At 35.1% G+C, this 21,635-nt stretch overlaps 1 protein-coding gene across 2 annotated transcripts; it reads left to right on the top strand.

Annotated features, from left to right (window-relative positions):
• The first annotated feature begins 697 nt into the window (after positions 1-697).
• On the top strand, positions 698-15,182 carry MANEA (mannosidase endo-alpha). Of its 2 annotated transcripts, none has more exons than XM_069851163.1 (5): positions 698-808; positions 6,830-7,422; positions 10,554-10,663; positions 13,233-13,309; positions 14,014-15,182. In XM_069851163.1, exons 2-5 carry the CDS (start codon positions 6,873-6,875, stop codon positions 14,648-14,650), a joined length of 1,374 nt encoding a protein of 457 aa, XP_069707264.1. In that variant the 5' UTR covers positions 698-808; positions 6,830-6,872; the 3' UTR covers positions 14,651-15,182. The 2 variants fall into 2 exon arrangements, with proteins under 2 accessions (XP_069707264.1, XP_069707266.1); XM_069851165.1 differs by lacking the exon at positions 698-808 and adding an exon at positions 5,511-5,600.
• Positions 15,183-21,635: the final 6,453 nt, after the last annotated feature.

Here is a 21,635-nt window from a genome sequence, read left to right as displayed (position 1 = left end):
GGGTAGAGATGAGGGGAAAGGCGGGGGCGGTGAGGGGAGAGATGAGGGGAAAGGTGGGGGCGGTGAGGGGAGAGATGAGGGGAAAGGTGGGGGCGGTGAGGGGAGAGATGAGGGGAGAGATGAGGGGAAAGGTGGGGGCGGTGAGGGGAGAGATGAGGGGAAAGGTGGGGGCGGTGAGGGGAGAGATGAGGGGAAAGGCGGGGGAGATGAGGGGGGAGATGAGGGGAAAGGCGGGGGAGATGAGGGGGGAGATGAGGGGAAAGGCGGGGGAGATGAGGGGGGAGATGAGGGGAAAGGCGGGGGAGATGAGGGGAGAGATGTGGAGGAGATGAGGGGAGAGGGAGGGGAGCGGAGGCAAAGGCGCCCACAGGCATCGTTGGAAGGACCAGGGTCACCCCTGGGGCTGAGCCCTCGCCCATAACAGATCATAGAATAAAAGAATAGTTTGTGTGGAAAGGGACCTTAAAGATCATCTAGTTGCAGCCCCTCCTGCTATGGGCAGGGACATCTCCCACTAGATCAGGCTGCTCAGCCCTTGGCAAGGACCAAGCACTTGGCTGGAGGCTCCTGCACTTGGCTCTTCAGTGTGAGAGAAACGTTTGGACACTCATAATCTGGTGGGTGGCTTGAGGGAGGGAAGCGACCTCACCCAGTTGGCTTCGCTCCCCTTTCTCACTTTCAACTCTTTGTCCAACAGCCTTGCTCTCTAGCTGCTCATGCTGTGACCTGTCCCGGGAAGCTGTTTCACAGGTGGCTCTTGATGAAGAAGCTGGCTTTCTTCTCATGGTCTGCAGCTGCTCCGAGTTAGGTGTGTGTTTCAGTGTCTTAAAATAAGGGAATGCTGGAATCTTGGAATCGAATGCTCTCATGTATTAAACATAGTTTAATGTTAGAGTCATTATCGTGTTTAAACCACGTATTTCTTAAATTTAAATCTTGTTTAAAAAAATCGTATTGCTGCTTTTGTGAATGATATAGTTATCCATGTTAGAACTGTTGCGTTCCAAATAGCTCTTTCTAAATTGGATGGACCTAAAAGAAACTTTATATTATTAGAAGTGCTTAAAAATATATATATTTAGTGTGTAAACACAGCTATAAGGTGTTTGCATGCCATGTGTAATATCTCCTTCCATCTTTAATGATTTTCAAGGGCTTTATAAAAAAGTCTTCAGAAAAAGAGAGAAAAAAACTTTCTGAGAAATTACCCAGTTTTTCTCATACTAGGAACTCCCAAAGCTCTCACAACTAAGATGTGGTCAGGCTCAGTGGCTTTTTTTTTTTAATTTGTGTTTCCCAGACCAGAAAGTTCTATGTAAATGTGGTGGTTTGAACAGACCTTTATCACCTGTTAGGGAAGTTTACTAAATCTCACCTGGTCAATCACTTGGGAACTTAAATAATGCTTCTAGGTGCACATCTGCACTTTAGCCCCAGAATGACGGGCCTAAGAGTTTCAGCTCTGTCTAGAGTTGATCTGTCACTTCAGAGATTTCAGATTCTTCTAGCTGGGAGGTGTTAGGAGGAGCTTAGCTTAGAAAACGTAGCTGGGGAGCTGTGATATCACCCATGAGCTACCAGCCTCTGGGAATTTTGTATGACCTTACCCTGGTATCCAGAAAGTCAGATATTCAGAGCTCTCTTTTCTGTTTGTGTTTAAGGAGCGTCAGAACAAATAAATTATAGTGCTTGCTGGCTCTTATTAAAATATATACATCCCTTTTATCTGAGCATACTTTGTTTGCACTGCATATTGCTCTTTTGGAATTAGTAAAACTAGAAAAAACAAACCATAAGTTTTGGAGTATTGAAACTTGATTTATCATATGACTGAAATTATCTAGAATAATTAAACCCCTGTTTTTTGTCCTCTGACTAAAGAAACATCCCTGTTTGGGGAAAAATGTTCTATTGTCATTTGTCCATCAGTATGGTTTTTTTCTTCATGTAGTGGAAAGAACAAACAGAAAGTTTGCCTGCAGGATAACTTAAGGGTATAAAAAGCAGCAGTGAGGGAGTAAAAACTATCACTGTGAAGTAAGAGCTTGAATGGAAGAGATTATCCTTGCGATAGGCTTATTATCAAGTCTGGGGAACAGTTAAGAAAATACTTCAACATTTTTTACAGATGCTTTGGTTTTTTTTCTTGGGGATATTGAGTGTTTTAGGAAGAACAAGTGGAGCTTTTGTTATAGTGTGAGTTTCACACTATGCTATGTAAGGAACAAATTAATTTGGAACAGAAATGGTCATAGAGGGATAAATATACATACATTTATTTTGTGGTTTTAATTATATATAGTAGTTTACAAACTAAAAGTAATGAACTGACTTCTGTGGCTTTGATCTGGACCTTCAGGTAACAATTCATGATTTGTAAAATCATGTGTAGTAATGAAGATTATATCGATGGAGTTAGCTGAAGATTCTGACTTCCTCAGGCACCTTTCCATGCAAAATTTCCCAAAGAACTTTCTACTACAGAGTGACTGTGTGATAAATTTATTTTTATAAAATATAAATTTATTTTAAAACATGTGGTGTATTACACAGTTAAGAAAATAATTTTGACTGGACAGTAATGACCTCTGAGCTAATTTTTACCACTCAGGAACTAGATTTAGGGATGATGATAATCCTGTACTCAGTTTGCATGTATTAGCTGTGAACTGAATTGATAGAAAACTGAATTTTTTGGAAAAGGAGCACATTTATTTCTTTTTTTTAGAAAGGCAATTTTATTTCAAGGATGCATGTTGGTAGTCACAATATTAAAATGTATTCCTTTAACCTAAGGAAGGAAAGAGATGGTGGAGCTGAAGCAGTCAGAGAATTATAGATTAGTTATGTCTGGAAGGAACCTTAAAGATCATCTAGTTCCATCCCTCCTGCCATGGTCAGGGACATCCCACTAGATCAGGTTATCCAAGGCCCCATCCAACCTGTCCTTAAACACCTCCAGGGATGGGGCATCCACAACTTCCCTTGGCAACCTGCTCCAGTGTCTCACCACTGTCATGGTGAAGAAATTCTTCTTAATGTCTAGTCTAAATATGCTCCAGTTATACCCATTCCCCCTTATCCTATCACCACAGGCTTTTATGAATAGTCCCTTTCCAGCTTTCTTGTAGGCTCCTTTCAGGTACTGGAAGGTCGCTATAAGATCTCCTCGTAGCCTTCTGTTCTCCAGGCTGAACAAGCCCAACTCTCTCAGCCTGTCCTTGTGTGGGAGGTGCTCCAGTCCAGAAAACAAACACCTTAAAAATGTTTCCTTGTATCCAGTGATAGTAACATACAACAGACAACATACAGACTAGGCAGGCTAGAAATTTCTTGAAAGGAAAATTCAGATGGAAGCAATTAAATTATTAGTCAAGTTGAAAATGTAAGTGATAAGAAATAAATGTAAACAAAGGTTTGCTTACTGTCCCTTCTAATTTAAGAACTAGGGGTGTCAAATTAAACTAGGAAATGAGTTTCTAAATGGAAGGTATGTTTTTGCATTGTACAAATAAATGACCTTTTGTTCAGGAATTCTTGGATCCGCAAATAGCTGAAGACGCCTAACTATTCTGGTAAAGAATTGATGTGCATTGAAGCTGTTATTTGCCTGTAGATAGAGGCTGGTGATCTAAACTAATTTGTTCTTCCTTCTGACCTGTAATAAGTGGATTTCTTTTGTTCTTTTAAAATTAATTCACTAGGCAAGAGAAAGAGCTTGAATTACTTACGTTTTTGGCTGGTATATCAATGTGGGGCAACAAACTTGAAGTTAGAACCCAAAAGCTGATTGTTAGCAAGTTGTCGTATGAATCAGAGTAACTGATTCATACACGTCTGCATGTGTAACTTAATCTGCATAAAATGACATTATTCAGGTTGACCTTCTCCTACTGAGAAAGGGAATTGCTGTTAGATCCAAATGCACTCAACAATCCAAGGCAAGATATTTCATAAGTATGTGGAAATGAACTATGTACCTTAGTAAACTGCAGTTGCATTATAAAATTTTGATGTCTATGACAGAAATAAAAATCACAGCTATGCTATCTCTAATGACTGTTGAATTGGAAATGTATTCTAAGATTTTTCCGTTTCAAGGGTAGACGTAACTTCAAGTAGCTGTTTCCCATGGCATGTTTGCTCACTCTATTTCCCCAATATTACCATTCTGCTGTAGCACTGCCGTTGATAAGCGTAATTTGTCTGTCAGTGTCTCTAAAGAGAAGCTTTGTACAAGATTAAATGACATAATGCAATCATTGCCAACCTGTAGCTCTTCAATGCAGCTTTTACAGTATTGGTATCTATGCCAGGGCTGAATTATGGCATCATCGAAACTCAAGTCTCTCCAAAGGCTTTACCATAGGTATGGCTAACTTATTTTAGAAATTTTGCACTTTGACGCTGAGCCTCTATAGAAACTTACTGGAGGTTCATAATATACTGTGGCAGACCAGGGCCTGTCCTGATGCTAGTCAAAATTTAATAAGTGTGCTGCTTGGTTTTTAGTATACTTTAATTTTTCATTGAAAAAATTTACTTGTTGAAATAAGAACATGGAGCACTAAGGTCAATTCCTGACACTTCAGAACAAGAGCTTTATGACAGTGGAATCTTGATGCAGTAGAGGAGGAATTCAATAGCAGATATGTCAAGCAAAGAATAAAAAGGAACAGCTTCTTTGATATGGAATAGGAAATTCATATGAAAGACCTTATGAATATTCTAATTATAGACATTAGTCATTAATTCTTTTTTTACAGAAGAGATGAGAAAATAATAATTTCGGAAGTAATTTATTATTGGCAGTCCTGTGTGCTGCTTTATGAAGATCAATAGTATCTGGGTTAAATTAAACTGTATGTTAATACATTAGCTAGGTGAGTAATATTGTTTCCTTTAAACCCCACCCCTGACTCTTTAGAAAACTAAGGTTTTTAAATTCAAAAATTGAGTTAAAGTCCCAGGGAGGGGTGGGTTATTGACTAGAAAGAGGACTGAAAAGGTTAGGAAGTATAGTAGAAGTAGTTTGAATGGATTTAATGTTAAACTGCTCTGGACTCTCTGAGGCAAAATTCTAACACCTTGAGATGGATTGTGAACTATAGAAAAGGAACCTTGTACTTTGATGTCAAGTGATGTGAAATCTGTTAATGAAAAGTTTTAAATCATAGAATCATAGAATAACCAGGTTGGAAGAGACCCACCGGATCATTGAGTCCAACCATTCCTATCAAACACTAAACCATGTCCCCCAGCACCTCGTCCATGAAATGAAATAGTATAAGCACCTATGCTGTAAAATCCTTTTCCCTGATAGTAGCTAAAGGTATGGTTTCACAATCCAGTTGGATAAAATAAGCAGCAGCATTTTTGTTTTCTTCCCCTCCCAATCTGTCCTATTTTGTTGGCATTAACGCTGTGATACTTATCCAGCTGAGTCAGCTCTCTAACAAGGTAAAAGTTCATAGGTTTCTTTTTTTCTTGTTTATTTTTGAAATGTCAACAGGTTTTTGCTGTTGAAATGTATCGATGACCTTACTGTGAAAACCAAATGAATCCCAGAGGTTACTAGACAGCAGGATGAATGAATTAAGGTTTGAAATGGAAGCACAACTTCCATTTTTGGAAGTATCATACTGTTAATCCAAATTGGGCTGTGTAACAAATTGAGTGTTGTGACAACTGAGCTATATGTTAATTCACTTCTAACAGTAGTAAAGAAAGTTGGTAGGAAACTAGGGTGAGATACTTTATAAATATTATAAAATTATCTGTGTGTATCTCAGTAAATTCAAGTAAGATTCTAAAATTTGAAGGTCAGTGACAGAATACAAAATCACCGCTATGCTGTGTCTAATGACTGCTGAATCAGAAATTTATTCTGAGTTTCCAGTTTAGTGTTGTTAGTTTTATGCTTAATCTTGTTCCACATAATTATGTGGTAACCTAAATTTCGTTAATCCTTCTCTCTGTCTCTCTTGTGTTTAATGTTGAACAGAAATTAAAGTTATAAATAAACTAATCAGGCACTCCTGATTTTCTTCCCCCTACTTTCAGGATTCAGATCTTGCTGTGTATTATTAGTATTGTTTTGAACTTAATCCTGGAATTCTACATGAAGTGTTGTGCAGCTGTGACATTGTACTAACAGGCTGCTGGCAGCTAACTTATAGGCTTTCTGGTTGAGGTACATTTTTAATGTTATACTGTTTTTTATTTACATAATTCAGAAAAGAAATTAAGGTTTTAGATCTCTAAAGTTATAAAGCATCGTTTTTTCAAGTGGTGTTTCCCAAAATATTTAGTTAATGTATTGATTAACTAAACATGAAGTGGTTGGTCCGAAGCCAGTAAATAAGTTCATAAAATGAAACCTGTATTCTGAACATAAGATGTACTTCTGTCATATCCCATTTTGTCCTTCACTCTTCTTCTCCTATGTTACTCTCGTGGCTTCTGCTTTTTTCCCTTCTATTTTCTGTGCTATTTCTATCATATTTGTCAAAACATGGTAGTTCTCAAGTAATGTGATCAGAATTTCCATTTCATGGGATTTATTTGGGTTAGGAAAACAATCAAGTTCCAAAAATATGGTGTTTTATAAAACATGTGAAACTTTGGTAGAACCTCAGAATGACACACATTCTCAAATGGAGGAGTGGTTTTTGTTCCTTGCCCCTACCAAGGGATGTGGTTATGCATCAGTGTAAACATCACATTTGTCTCAATATTATTTCTTTTATGTAGAAACTTTATGAAGCATTTCATACTGTTGAATTAGGTAATAAGAAATCTGACTTAAAAATATTTGTCTTTTGATCAGCTGCGGCTAAAATCCTTCTGTTTGGACTCTGAACTATGACATCATGGCAAGATTTCGCAGAAGAACATGCATCATTTTGTTGCTGTTTATTTTGTTTATTTGCTCCATAATGATGGCTTTGAAGACTCTGAGACCTGACAGAGCTGGCTTTGGGGATCCATTTGGACTTGGTTTGTTGCCTGAGCTTCAACAACGGGCAGTGCTCTTAGACAATAAACAGAATTCACTAAATAGGATTCAAGGAGATACTGTAACGCGTGCCAGTAATTTGCATAGTATCGCAGTCAATACTATGAAAGCATCCATGCCTCCTGTAAACAAGCTGGAAGAAGAGCTGTCTTCTCCTAATTACAACTTCCATATATTCTACTATAGCTGGTTTGGGAATCCACAGTTTGATGGTAAATACATTCACTGGAACCATCCATTGTTGCCGCATTGGGATCCCAAAATTGCAAACAATTATCCAAAGGGAAGGCATAATCCTCCTGATGACATTGGGTCCAACTTTTATCCTGAACTTGGATCATACAGTTCCAAAGACCCTTCTGTCATAGAAGCCCACATGAAACAAATGCGTTCAGCTTCAACTGGTAATAAATGTTAATGTTTCATCATACTGTTAATTTATCCAGCCTTAAATATGTGAATGAGCACAACTGACCCATTCTTCCATTTTTCTGTGTTATTCTGGAAATGTCTGAAAGCAGTAAATGTCTTTGTATTTCTGAGTTTTGACCCTAATCAAAATGTACATCTTCAAAGCTGTGTCTGATGGGTGTAAGAGCACAGCAACTAAGAACTGTATTTGTAATCCTGTAGGTGCCTGTGTTTCGTGACTTACTGTTAAGGACCGGTAACAAGTAGAAAAATACAAAAACCATTGCTAGAATATATTGTCTGTGTACTTTACTTTTGGAGATGAGAACTTCAGGTTTAAAAACAAGTTTCAGTAAATCATGCTAGCATGGTTATGGAGTGGTCTGTTCAAATAGGAACTATTTTTTTCAAAATTCTTTGTAATAACAATTATATATTCATTCATATGTAAAAAATATATGGGATTATAGCTTTTGTATAATTTTATGGGGTGTATCTATAGGTGTTCTCATTAGCTATGGAAATGTCTAATCCAAACCTTCTTCAGGTAAAATAGTTTTAACGTAGCCAATTACAGTTTATTTCTTTGTCCAAAAGTTTATTTACTTTTTTTTTTTTTTACAATACAAATTGTTGTTCCACTTCTCTAAATAAGGTGGACTTAACACATAAGAATATTGAATATATTTTTCATGTCATTATTTCTTGTTGGGCTTTATGGTCCTTGTTATGTTCATGATCTTTAAAATAAGCAGTCATATAGGCTAACATTAAGCTCTGAACAGGTTCTGTAAATGCAGTTGAAGCAACATGACCAGAGCTTATAGCATTATTGAGTGCTAATCACCTTGATTAGAATCACTTTATTTCACCTAATTGTTAAGGTACTTGTATAATGTTTACTTCTTGGTTCTTGTTTTCTCATGTTTTTTTTTTTTAACTTAACCTGTATTTTGTACAAGGATTAATACAAATGTAGGAAATTTCTCACCCTTTTCAGTAATAAAGTAACTCCCATTAACAAGAAAACCAGCAGTGGTGGGGAAACTGTTGCAGAGAAACCTTAGGTGTTACTTGCCAGTAAGCACTTTTTTAATCTTACCTAAAGGAAAAAAATGCATGATAGTGCAATGAAAGCAGAGAGGTTACTCGTAGCTTTAGAGGAATCTGTGATGTTTCTCATCCTCTTAATACAAAAGTCTAATAGCCTGAACTGTTGGTGAAAAAGGTGCCAAGTACCAAGAAAAATTACTTGCAAAACAAGTTGTTTTAGTAACTTAAGTTAGTTTTCCATTTAAAACTCAGCAATGTGAATGAGTAGTTCATGCTCCCTTGGACGTATTCTCTGTAACACATTACTGACGTTTGTCAAAAATTATTTTCTTTTTCCTGTTGTTATTCTGGCTTACAGATTTAAAGTCACTTGAATTTGTTCTCTTCTGTCTAGACTTGACCAACATAAATAATCAACTTTTTTTTCCTCATGTCATTACTTCAAACATTGCATCTTTCTTTATAAGAATTATACTTGGTTCATTTTATGTGCTGTGAGGTTCACTATTTACAGTTTTTCTTTTTGTCTCTTAACCGATGTCTAATCCATGACTTCATTTTACGTTCTGACAAATAGCAATTTGTTTCTAGCTTTTTTGGGGGCTTTATCAAGGATCTTGCAAAAGGAGAAGGAAGTGGTTTGTTTTCTCTCAGCCAGTATTGTGTAATGATTAAAGTCATGTAAGTGGCTGGAGCAGCAGGAGTCTCATGCTTCCATATGTTCTTATGTTTTACAATTCTTTCCTTATTTATTAATTTTCTAATTTTGAACACATTAATACAATAATTTTTGTTCCTCAGATTGCTTGGTGATTTTTTTCTTTTTTTTTTTCTTTTGGACCAGACTGTTTTTGTGGTAGTCCAATTTGTATTTCTTCATTTGTCTTGAATGATTGTATTCTGATTTAAACCTGCTTATACTACTGGTTTTGGCATTGAGTCCATCTGTTTTTTAGACTCCTGAAGTGGTACATAACTATTTTTTACTACAAGGAAGAAAATATTGAGTAGTCTTTCCCAGGGAAAGACCAATACAAATGTGAATTAAGGATCCTTAAGGAACAATTTTGTCTCCTGAACTTTTTCCTGTTCCCTAACAATATAGAAGAGGGTCTTGACAGATGTTGTGGTCAGGTTATCTGGGGTGTAGCCTGAGTTTGTTGCTTCTGTTCCACTTTCCCGTTACATTTTGCTCACTAGAATTTTGTCGGTTTCTACTGTGTGAAATAAAAGATACGACAATAAAATGCAGTAAAATACTGCATCTTTCTTGTGCTCAAAGAGATTATCTCTTGTGATAGTCTATTATTTGTGATTCTCTATTTGATAAAATGTTGAGAGAATATGCTGAGAGTACTTGAACCACTGCGTGTAGTAATCTCCAAGTTCTGGTTATTGTTTTAGAAGGTGTTTGTGTATTCACTCTGAGTTATGCTTTCTTTGTTGTAATTTTGGGTTTGTTAGTCAGATAATAATTTTTAGATAATAAATTTAAAAAATAATATCACATGGTTAGAAAGGTAGAGTACAGCATAGTAATTGCATTTAGCAAGAAGGAGACTTGTGGGATTACAGTCAGTGCTGGTTTTTAGTAGATCTAGAGGCACGATGCAGAAATATGGTGGCAAGTAAGTTCCATAAAATAAGAATATCTTTCATCACATACATAGCTCTCATCTTTGGAGTGTTCTCTAACCCCATGTGTTTTGATATTCGCTGGCTGTATTGTGGCATAGCTTCAATGCCTTAGTTAGCAGCATTCTTCTCATCTTGGTGCAACCCGGAGATTAGGATCGTGTGTGGAAGAATGGGAGAAGATGGCTCAAAGGTCAATGAGCACAGGTCTGTTCCCTTGACAGGTGATCTTAGCACCATTTGTTCTGTTGTCTTTTAAAAAACAGGAAGTTAAAATCTACTCTCAGAATACTGAGATTTCCTAATTGACTACAGTAATTTGAAAGTCTTATTTATATAATGTATGTTATAACATGGTCGTAATTATTGTTTGATGTGTAATCTACATGTGATGTGTTAAACAACATTATTAAAAACTTAAGTTTTATATTTTCAGGTGTAATAGCTCTTTCATGGTACCCACCGGGTATGGCTGATGAAAATGGAGAACCAACTGATGATTTGGTGCCTGTTATTCTGGATTATGCACACAAATATAATCTAAAGGTAAAATGTTTTTAAGATGGCTAAAGTAGGACTACTTAGGAAAGTAAACCTTGGTAAGAGTTTATTACACTTGACTTGTGGTGTAAAGCAGGAAGGCTTGTCATGTAGTGGTAGCTTCTGTTTCTGTCTCCTATTACTCTATGCTTCTTTTGGGTTATAGAAGCAGGTGTAAGTGCCCTTTGATTTACACTGAATTTTGATAAGACCTAAGAAATATTGCCTTGGAACTATAATAAATATATTTTACCTTTTCTGGTTTGGATTGGTTTGAAAGCTTACAGATTGGTGTAGATGTTTTAGACATGTTTTTTCCATGTGAGTCTTGGGAGTTGAGGGAAGTATTACTTATTTCAAAATATTATGGAATGCGATGATCTATAAATTAAGGAACTTTGAGAAAGAAGAAAGGCTAATCTCATTTTTTGCACTAGCCTGTACCTTGCTGGCGCCTGATCACAGAGAACAGGAGCAAGCGTCTAAGAGTAATAGAGGGATTTAGAAATTCTAGTTTGAATGAATGTCTATTCCAGAAGGTATCAGGAACACTTGCCTTGGACAGTAAGGTCAGAGGGGTGCTACTCTGACTTCAGGTTACTTCAGAACATGACAGGATAGAAAGGTTAAAATACTGGCTGGCTGAAATATCAAAGCAGTTAAAGATTATGTGAATTGATTAGTAGCATCTAAATTTGTCATTTTATTTTGTTCATTTTTAGATTAAAGCTTGTATTTTCCCTTTGTCATAAAGAGAACGTGCATTGCCTTTTAGTCTTGCCGAGCAATAAACTTATGTTTTAGATTATCTAAGTAGCTGTGTATGTTTTATCTCTGGAGGATGCTGTCCGTACTAGGGACTAAAAATACAGCTGGTTCATCTGCTCTGGTTCTAGTTGGTCCTGCAAGTTACCAATTCTCAGAGAAATTTCCTGTTACTAGCAACAACTGTAGATTCTTCTACAAGTAGGAGGAAAGTAGGAAGTTTAAATCAGATGCAGAAATAATTTTGAAACTGTTAAAAATGCTGTGTGAATTGCATTATAAGTTGCCCATATGCAGTAGTGAAGTATTAAAAAGAAGAAAATGAGTCTTCCCCAAAATTTTCAGATAATCTAATGGAGTTTGCTTTCACTTGAAAGAACTTGTTAATGTTCAGGTGACTTAAAGGAGCCAAGGCAAAATGAAATAAGTTACCAGGGAAAATGCATGTAATAGTATGGTTTTGACTGGAATATGAATGAACTGCTGTTATTGATTGGACTACTTAATATCTACATTCCAGTAATTCTAGATACTAGCAGGGAATTCTACCTGCACTGTAATGGTTTTAAACATTCTTGCAGCAGTAAGTTATTACAGTTCGGTGTTCGGCACCTCAGTAGACCAAAACCAACATGTAAAATAAGTTTCTATCATGTCTGCTAAATACAAGTCTGTCAAAAGATACCTCCGTTTGATTTGCCTAATTTTGATATTTGGAAATGAAATATGAAATTATAGTGCTCTTCAGCCTGTCCTGTCAGTTCATAGTGATATAGTCCAATACTGTGTTTTCCTATAGTTTGTACCTAATAGAATGTGGAAATTTGCTACTGTTGCAGAGTTGTTGAAGACTTTATTGAATGCATTCTACTCTAAAATTGCTTCTGAAAAAGTAGTTGCTTTGATCAATGTAATGTACTCTTCCAAGGGGTAATGGGTATAAGTTGTTCCTGGGGAAGATTCCAAAAGTAAATTTTTCACCATAAGAACAGTTAAAAATTGGAATAATCTCCCCAGGGAAGTGGGAGATTCCTCTACACTAGACACTTGTAAGGCATAGCTTTACAGGGTGGTGGGCCATCTCATTTAAACATGTCACCTAAAAAGTTGGACCAGGTGATCTGTGAGGTCTCTTTCAACCTGACGTTCTATGGTTCTATTAGTTAATGGTATATTTGAAAACAGTGGCATTTTTATGCTGGAATTACTTCACATGTATGAGTTAAGTAACTCCATAAGCTCCAAGATTGACATTCAGACCAATAGTAGTACATTTTATTAGATTTAGTTCCAAGAGTTTGTTGGTGTTGATAAATCTGTAAAATCTTACAGTTTTTATATCCCATATCTTAAAACCTATTTTGATATTGAATTTCTCCTTGGAGAATGATCTATAGCAAATTTAATACATTGTTTAGAAATTAAATATTAAAATGCTTCATTGGTAAATTAGTTTTTTGACGTTCAAATCGATAATATTTTATTTGAGTTTTTAGTTTCTGCTGTAGTTTTTTTTAAGTTTTCTGAAGCATATTTACTACTTGCTGAATTCCAGGGGAACCAAAACCAGTGTTGCGTTTTAATGCAGAAAACCTCTTATTACCAAATTAATCTGATCCCAAGTTTCTAATCTTGCAGTGCAGGAGTTGAATTGGGGTTGTACTATCCTCAAAATAGACTAATGAAAATGTTTGCTCTGTAAAGAACAGCTGTATTTAATGACTGGTACTTGCTTCATATAATATACGGTGCCTGTGTATTTAATACTGTTTTATATTTGTGTTGCTCTTTCTACATTTTCATCTTTCAGATCACTTTTCATATTGAACCCTACAAAGATAGAGATGATCGCAGTATGTACCACAATGTCAAATACATCATTGACAAGTGAGTGCTTTCAGAATGGTTTCCTTCGGGGGTTTGTTACATGGTGGTTTAGAGGACTTTTGCATTTTAGCTGAAGCTTAGAAGAATATATAAAAATGTGTACTGAGACTGAAGAAAACTTTTAAGAAATGTTGTTCATATGTCAGTGGTACAAAACTCAGTCTGTTTTTTTAAAAAATACTAAAGCATCAATTTTATAGATACTCAAATGTAAATTGTTTTCAACATTCCTTAGTATCACAAGTCATGATACTTCATATTAAAGCAGTTAAAGTATTAGCTATGTGATACATAAATTAAGCGTACATTTTTGTAGTAACAAACTAGCAGCTACAGTTTTATTGTGTTAATCTCTAATGATTTTAATTCAGGTTGACAAATTCTGTACAGCTACTAGTTGTTTTATCAATGTTACTTAGACTGTCTTATTTCATAATCATTAGAGAATTGCCCTTCAAAGCAAACTAATAACTATAGTGCAGTTTGACACTAAGTTATTCATTTATAGTAATTTAAAGGTTCTTTACAGTTTCATTATTTAATACTTAAAGAAACACTGGACTGAAAATTTATATGAATTGCTATGTTTTGTAGCATGTGCATTGTCCTTTAAAATTAGGTTTTAACAAGTCTTCATCTCAGATTGTAAACCAATATTTTCTGAGAGGCAAATTTTGTCTTAACAATGCTTGTTTGCTTTATAGATACGGAGGCCATCCAGCCTTTTACAGGCATAAGACCAGCACAGGCAGATTTCTTCCCATGTTTTATGTCTATGACTCTTACGTAACAATTCCTGAAATATGGGCAAATCTGTTAACTGTTTCTGGATCCCAGACTATCCGAAACACCCCATATGATGCATTATTCATTGCACTTCTTGTGGAAGAAAGACACAAGCATGACATTCACAGAAGTGGCTTTGATGGAATGTACACGTACTTTGCCACCAATGGCTTCTCCTACGGCTCATCTCATCATAATTGGGCAAGTTTAAAAGCCTTTTGTGATAGTAACAACTTAATGTTTATTCCAAGTGTGGGGCCAGGGTATATTGATACCAGCATCCGACCGTGGAACAACCACAACACGCGTAATCGTGTTAATGGGAAGTATTATGAGACTGCCTTCAGTGCAGCCCTTCTGGTGCGACCAGAAATTATTTCTATTACATCTTTTAATGAATGGCATGAGGGAACTCAGATAGAAAAGGCTGTCCCCAGACGGACTGAACAGGTGGTTTACCTTGATTATAAGCCACATAAACCAAATGTTTACCTAGAGCTTACTCAGAAGTGGTCTGAGAAGTACAGAAAAGAACAAGAACAATGGCTTATGTAAGCTATTGCTGCTGCATTTGTTTCCTAATGCATTGAATACATTGAGAAAGACATCGAGAGCTGAGAAATCTGTTATTAAATGTCTTTATTATAGATACATTCAAATTATTTTATCTCTTGAATGTGTATGCACTACTACTGAATTTGAATTTTGAGGAGTAAAAAATGATGGGAATGTTGACATTTCTGTCTTATTGGATATTGTAGCTCAAGAATATTCAGGGAAAATGCTGGAGTTTTGGTTGGGTTTCTTTGAACTTCATAATTTGCATGTTGACTTTCCGGAACATCTGCATGGGATAACTCTACATGACCAAAGTAGAATAAAATGTTGGTATAGTTATACGCACTACCTTCTTGTAGTTGTGCTTCTAATGGAAGTGTTGCTGTAGTCTGAATTTTTATTCTGATAGCTTCTTGCAGGTTGCATGTCTGTAGTGTGTGGAATAATCTACATCTACTTATTTTAATGCTTTGCACACAGGGATTTCTTGATACATTGCTAGCTTGTGGTAAAAACACTGAAGGGATGTGTGATGCAACACTAGTGGATTTTGTTTAAAAAAAAAAAAATTATTTGAAAAATTGAGAGTTCCAAAGAACCACTGAAATATTTGTAGCTCACTTCCATTTCTTCTGTTTGGTATATGATGAAGACTTTTGCAGATTACTGGATAGTGATTACTAACATTTTTTTCTATATTACTTCAACTTTTAAAAAAAGATTGTTTGAACCTGAGAGTGCAGAAGATTTTTTTGAGAGAGGGGAAAACCTGTAAACATGCAAAAAATAAGCTAAAACTTTGATTGCTTTATGTTGTCTGCTGAGTGACTGCAGACACAGATCCAGTGTGTTTTTTAAAATGTTGGAAGATTCTAATGGTAGTATGTTACTAGCCTTACAATAAATACAATTTTAGGAAATGCTTTCTCGTTTATGATATAGGAGCCACCTAGTTTGGTAGCAATAACAACAACTACCCATTAGTTTAATTGAAATCTGAGATTTCTATTTTTCATGTAGTTTATTTAGTTTTTCCAGGATTCAGGAGAATCCATACTAAAATCTTATTACTGTTCAGATAAGCTTCTTACCAATGCTACTTTTAAGGCTGTGGTGTGGCTGCAAGTGAGGAATCTCACCTTTCAAGTGTTTTGATTATTAACTGTTTTTCTTACTGAAGCTTGAAACGATCAAGTGGCTGCGTCTCCTCAACTATCCTTTTTTTGGCATTTTAGTACAACTTCATAGAAAAGTCCTGGACTTTGGAGTAGTAGAAATTGCAGTGTTTTGTTCTTTTGCAGTAAGTGTTTAACCTGTGGCAAAGTGGCTTTTTTAAATTGTTCTTTAAATTTATATACAAGGTGCTGATCCTGTGTTTTAGTTCATATGCTGGAACTGTTGTGACCACTGGAATTCCATTGAGTTCAGCAGGACCTGTGGAAGTCACGCTCTTTACTCACTTGCTCACAGTAATCTGTCTATGAGGTTTTAAGGTGAATGTGAGAACTTGAGTTAAAAAAGAAAGCAAACCAAAAAAGAAAACAGTGTGGGTTTTTTCCAGAAACTTTTATCATTCCAAATAAACATAAACCAGTTTCTACTAATATTTCCCAGAGACTTTCTATTATGAAAAAGGTTTGTTTGTGTACCTTTTACTTATTTACTATTTAATTGTCTTGTTGTTTCTCTGCGTTTGTTAAATATATGAGTTGTCATATAATGACCTCAGTTGCTCAGAAAAAAATATAGAAATTGGATGACAGATATATAACCTGGTATGTTGGAGTGTGCCTCTAGAGTTATTGGAATACTATTAATCTTTCTTCATAATTTTTTTTTGCATTTTCCTACTGCATTTCTGTGAATTCCAAAGTGCTTCTAAAATAACTGTTTACTAATACTTATTTTGTTATGCTCAGGTGGATAAACTGAAGGAGATATAGACGTGACCATAGTCACAAAATAGTGTCTGAGACATGAAGCACTTGCTAGATTTTTACCACTTCCAAGTTAACCACTCTCTCTCTTTATTAAGGAAATTGGTTTACGTGTTTTTGGTGTATGTCCCTTAAATAGCTATGCATAATTTTTTATATAATTTGTTATATATTTATGCTTTCACAGCCCAAAGAGCACATATATTTATTTTAAATGTAAAGGAATAATAAAATTTGTGCGCATTTATATTGCATATAGTATTAAAAAATCTTCTGAAATCAAACCTTTTGAAAGGACAAGTCTATTTAGTTTCCTCTTGCTTAAACTTGTCATCCACTGGTCTTTTCTCACTGCGCTTGTCTGAGCAGTTTTCTAGTCTTGACAACCTTGCACTCTGTTTTTAGCTCTCTACTGTCTCCCAGTGACAGTTTATTTTCTCCCTGACCAGAAAAGTCTCTCCTTTTGTTGCTGTTTATAGAAACATTTTTTGCAATTTATTGTGGCATATTGTGCAACTGAGGTGATCCATTTCTATTTGAAACATACTTTATGGTAACAGTGCAATGGATATTCATTACTCGGAAAGGCTTATGTAGTTGCTATAAAGGTATCATATAGCCTTTCCCAAGAAGTAGAATGGGCCATGACACGCTGGTGCATAATGGGATCTTTAAAAGAATTTTAAAAAATTTTCTAGAAAAAAAAATTAAATGCCTAGAAAATAATTGCTTACTATATATTTTTGTGCTTGCTGTGTTGTAAAGTAGAAATATGCGGTCTGATTAAAAAAAATCATAATTTAGGATTTAATTTAGTAATTGTAAGGAAAGCTGATGGAATAGCACCTGCTAACACTACCCCAGCTGCTTTCCCAATACTTTGTACTTCAAGCAGATGTTAGAGCTGCTTCTCATAGGGGCTGGAGAGTTTTGCACATGGCCTGCTGCAACAGCCGTTATAGGTTTTGGAAATTTGAGTAAAAATATTTCTGTGGGAGACGGTTCATACAAACACAAAGGAATAAGAATTACAAGTGCACAGTTATTAAGGTAAGGGAGGGGAAACGTGAGTATACTTAGAACATGATTGCTCCAAGCTTTACAGTTACAGAAAAAGATTCCAATGTGCAAACAAAATTTAGAGGGAAGAATATTCATTGAGTTTCAGATATCAGATGGAATTTAAAGAATATCTGGATCCTATTACACTTTCGCTTCACACCCCTATTATTTCTTGACTAGTTGAGAAAAAAAAAGTATTGTAGTGATTATTTGGAATATTTTTACACTGATAATTGCGTTTGACTCATCTTGTTATAGTATGTTGTAGTACTTGGAGTGATATAGTTCATTTATATTGATTAGGCAAGAAACACTATGGGAAGTTTTAATAGAGATCATGCCATGCTATGCTTCTGCAAATATACAAACACCTGAAGTTATTGATCACATACTACTGACTGAGTATCCCCAGAGGGAAAATGGTTTCTAAGATAAGTAGCAAGTCTTTGTGGTGAAAGAGAACTTTTTAAACCAAAATCTATACATTCATTTCTGCTTCTGTCAGTTGTGATCAAGTAAATTGTTTTAGTTCTATGGGCCCTCTCAGAACTGAAGCTTAATACATCTTCTCTAAATAAGATTTTATATTAAATCTTGTGTAGTAGTGCATGTTTCTCAGATCTATAAACTTGACTGAACTTTGAGGGAAAGAATATGTGCATATGCTGTTACTGTTTCAGTGCCAAGCTGTAGATTATTGTGAATGTAGTTTCTGTACTGATGTTCCTTATCTTTGTCTAGTGCCTTTTGAGCAGCCAGTGATTTGTCACTCAAGAGGTTGTTCAAGCAGAAGGGTCTTTAGTGAACTCAGTTTAGTTATGAAACAGAATGTATAAACTATGCATAGTTTGAATTAACGTGCTTTACACATGGCTCTTGGGTTCTCTTGAAAACATTTCACGGTAAGGTTTTTAGCACTATGTTTGCTAGTAGGAGACTATCTCTGGGCACATGGACAAGGATATACTGTGATTTAGGGCAGGCTTTCATGAAGCTTATGTACCTAAAAAGACAAAATAAAGTATTTACGGACAAAATACTTATCACTTAAGGTGAGCTGAAAATCTCTCTCCCAGTCTTAAGGTATCTTAACAGGTATTGGTTCTCATCTTTGCACCTTCTTAGGATAGTGCCAGTATTTCATTTGTTTTGTTATTTACTTTTGACCAGCATGTTAAATGTTGCATAAACTTCTAAAGTGGTAGTATTTCTAAGACTTCATAGTTGTAATGTTCAGTAAAGAGAATCTACAACATTATTGGCACTGCAGAAAAGCCTGATAGGAATTTGATACTGTATAGGTAGGAATTTGTTGTGAGTAGTGTATATTTGCTATGTATTGAACATTATTAAAAAAAAATACATTTCTTCTAATACCTTCTGGCTGTGTCAGAGATACGTTTGCTTACATGCATATATGGAAACAAGTTTGTGTGTATGTCTATTAATGTATATTATATATGTGCATATAACTGAAGTGATTATTTTTAAAGTACTATATCATTGTATTAAAATAACAGGCTGGATTCTGCTACTTTTAAGGAAGCAATGTTTTTAATTCCCTATGATGTTTACAAAAACCCTAGTTGCTTATGTATGAATACTTTCAAGAACAATAAATATATGCTGAAAAAGTATTATTTAAATGGAGTGTGTGATAATATTTTTTAATAATATGAGTTTAGAAGTGAGTTTTAACTTTTCTACTACAATGCATGTAGGATTTAATTAGACTGAAAATAAAAGGCTTACCACAATGTTTTTAAACAGACAATACTCCTGAAGTTTTTAGGCCTATTTTTATTACATCTTAACTAGGCTCCTAAGTGAGTTCACTCGTACATAACATTGCAGGTATCTTTGAGTCCCAAGGTGCAACTGTACAAAGTAAAACTGAAGTTTACAGTTTGTACAGAAGCTTGTGGGATGGATGCACAAATTATTAGCCTTGCAAGAGAATAGTTTACAATTGAATACTACAATGGGGTCAAAGAAATATTTGTTGCCTTCTGATCTGTTGCATTGTGCTGTTCAGGTATAAAAACTCTAGAAGGTAGGGGTTGCCATTTTACTGAAGTTTCACAGAAATGTGAAATCACCTTCTTGGTATTTGAAAAATATACTTTATTCCCAGCAAACTAACTACACCAGTAAGAAAACAATTAAAGCTAATCACACACATAGACATTACTGTGTATTTCTGTACATGACTCAAATGTATTTTAATATGTGTAAATTTCATGGTTTCATAGTTCCTTTGTGTATCATATTATAAATTACTTCCCTGTAGGTAAGGTAGAATAATTTCTTCCATATTGGAAATTATTTCCTGAAAATTTCCTGTCTCAGGAATTGCAAAAGATAACCAACCTAAGGTCTACTTGCACATGTAACTAACACAGAAGACTGTGAAGTATTTCTGCATTTTAGTAGATAAAATATCTCCTCAGGTATTTCACATCACTTCATGGGAATTTAGTAGAAAGAAAAAAGATAACAATGAAACAGTATTTATTGTTTCTTTTATTTATCTAATCTGATCACTTTCTCTACAGAATATGGAATATATATTCAATAAATTCTTTGTGTGAAAGATGAGGAAGAAAGACTTTGTTCATGTTTTCCTCAGCTGGGCAACGTAGGTAGAGGAAACAGTAATGCAACCAAAACTACCTACTAGCTTTCAATTTTAAACTTCAGTTTAGTCACCTTTTAAAAAGTACTATGAAAACAATGAAATATCCAGAAGTTTAATACAATAAAGATTTGAAAAATTAATTTCCTGACTCACTTTACTGGTGGATTTGAAGTAAAAATATCTTGCGCCTATCATGATAGTTTCAGTATTTTTCAAATAGAAAGGTACAATCTGTTAAGCTGGAGTCAAGAAAGAAGATATTTATCATGCAGCATGATGATTTTATTGAAAGTGATGAGAATTCTTTTCTTTATAGTCCATTATTGCTACTATTCAAAGCTGGTGTAGCAATTAAAAAATGAGGACTTTTTTAAAACTAAATCTGAGTTTAGAATATATGCATGCATGCACAATTTTTTTGTCATTCCTACGTAAAAAATATAACTGCTCTTGTATGACAGAGGAAATCTAGTGCAGCTTTGAGCAGTCATGGAGTGATCTAGAACAGCTCTATTCTTGATTCTAGCAGTTAAGCAGTGTGGATGCTCAGAAGTAGTCAGAGTATTCATGTTTACTTCCTACAATCTTTCATCTAAAAGTATGGGTATAACTTTACTGAACTTTTCATAATTACAGGATTTTGATAACGATTAAACAGGTTGGATTCAATACAGATTATAATGTAGCAAAAGCTTACATTGACTAAAAATTCATGTTAGAGAAAATGGTTTCTTAGATGCTAATGTCTGCTATTGCATTCCAACCTGATATACCATTTTTAGAAAATAAGTTTTAAGTTGTATCTGATCTCTACCTAGAATATAAAAGACACATTTTTATTTAGTTGGAATAGATGTTTCTTTAAGCTTTGAAGAGCTGTATTCCTAGCTCTGCATAGAGCTAACACAGTAACACAGTAACAAGTGGTTTCTTTTTTTTTTTTTTTTTTGAATACATTGAAATGAGTACTATGCATCTGACAGCAGGACCTGGCTTTCAGAGTTGGTTTATGACTTGAAGTTATTGCTATGGAAACACAGCATGGTCTCTCAAGACTCATTTCTCAAACTACAGTGTGATTCAACAAATAAAGAACAAAACAGAACTTCAGTTATATGTAGAATACTAGTGAAAAATTAAACGTCCAGTTTGTTGTGGAAAATTCCCATGTACTATGGTAGAAAGTACTTTTATCGTAAAGCTAAGATAGACCATTTAAGATCAGAGAGTCAGTTAAAGTTGGATAAGTATGAATTTATATATTGAAATAGAAATGTTTCAACAATACAATATCTCATAATGTCATTACCAATGTCATTACCACAACAATTAATACTTACTTTTA

Source organism: Phaenicophaeus curvirostris, chromosome 2, assembly GCF_032191515.1.
Source record: "Phaenicophaeus curvirostris isolate KB17595 chromosome 2, BPBGC_Pcur_1.0, whole genome shotgun sequence".
NCBI lineage: Eukaryota > Metazoa > Chordata > Aves > Cuculiformes > Cuculidae > Phaenicophaeus > Phaenicophaeus curvirostris.
The sequence above is the reverse complement of the archived record's forward strand: the minus strand, read 5'-3'. Positions and strand labels throughout refer to the sequence as shown.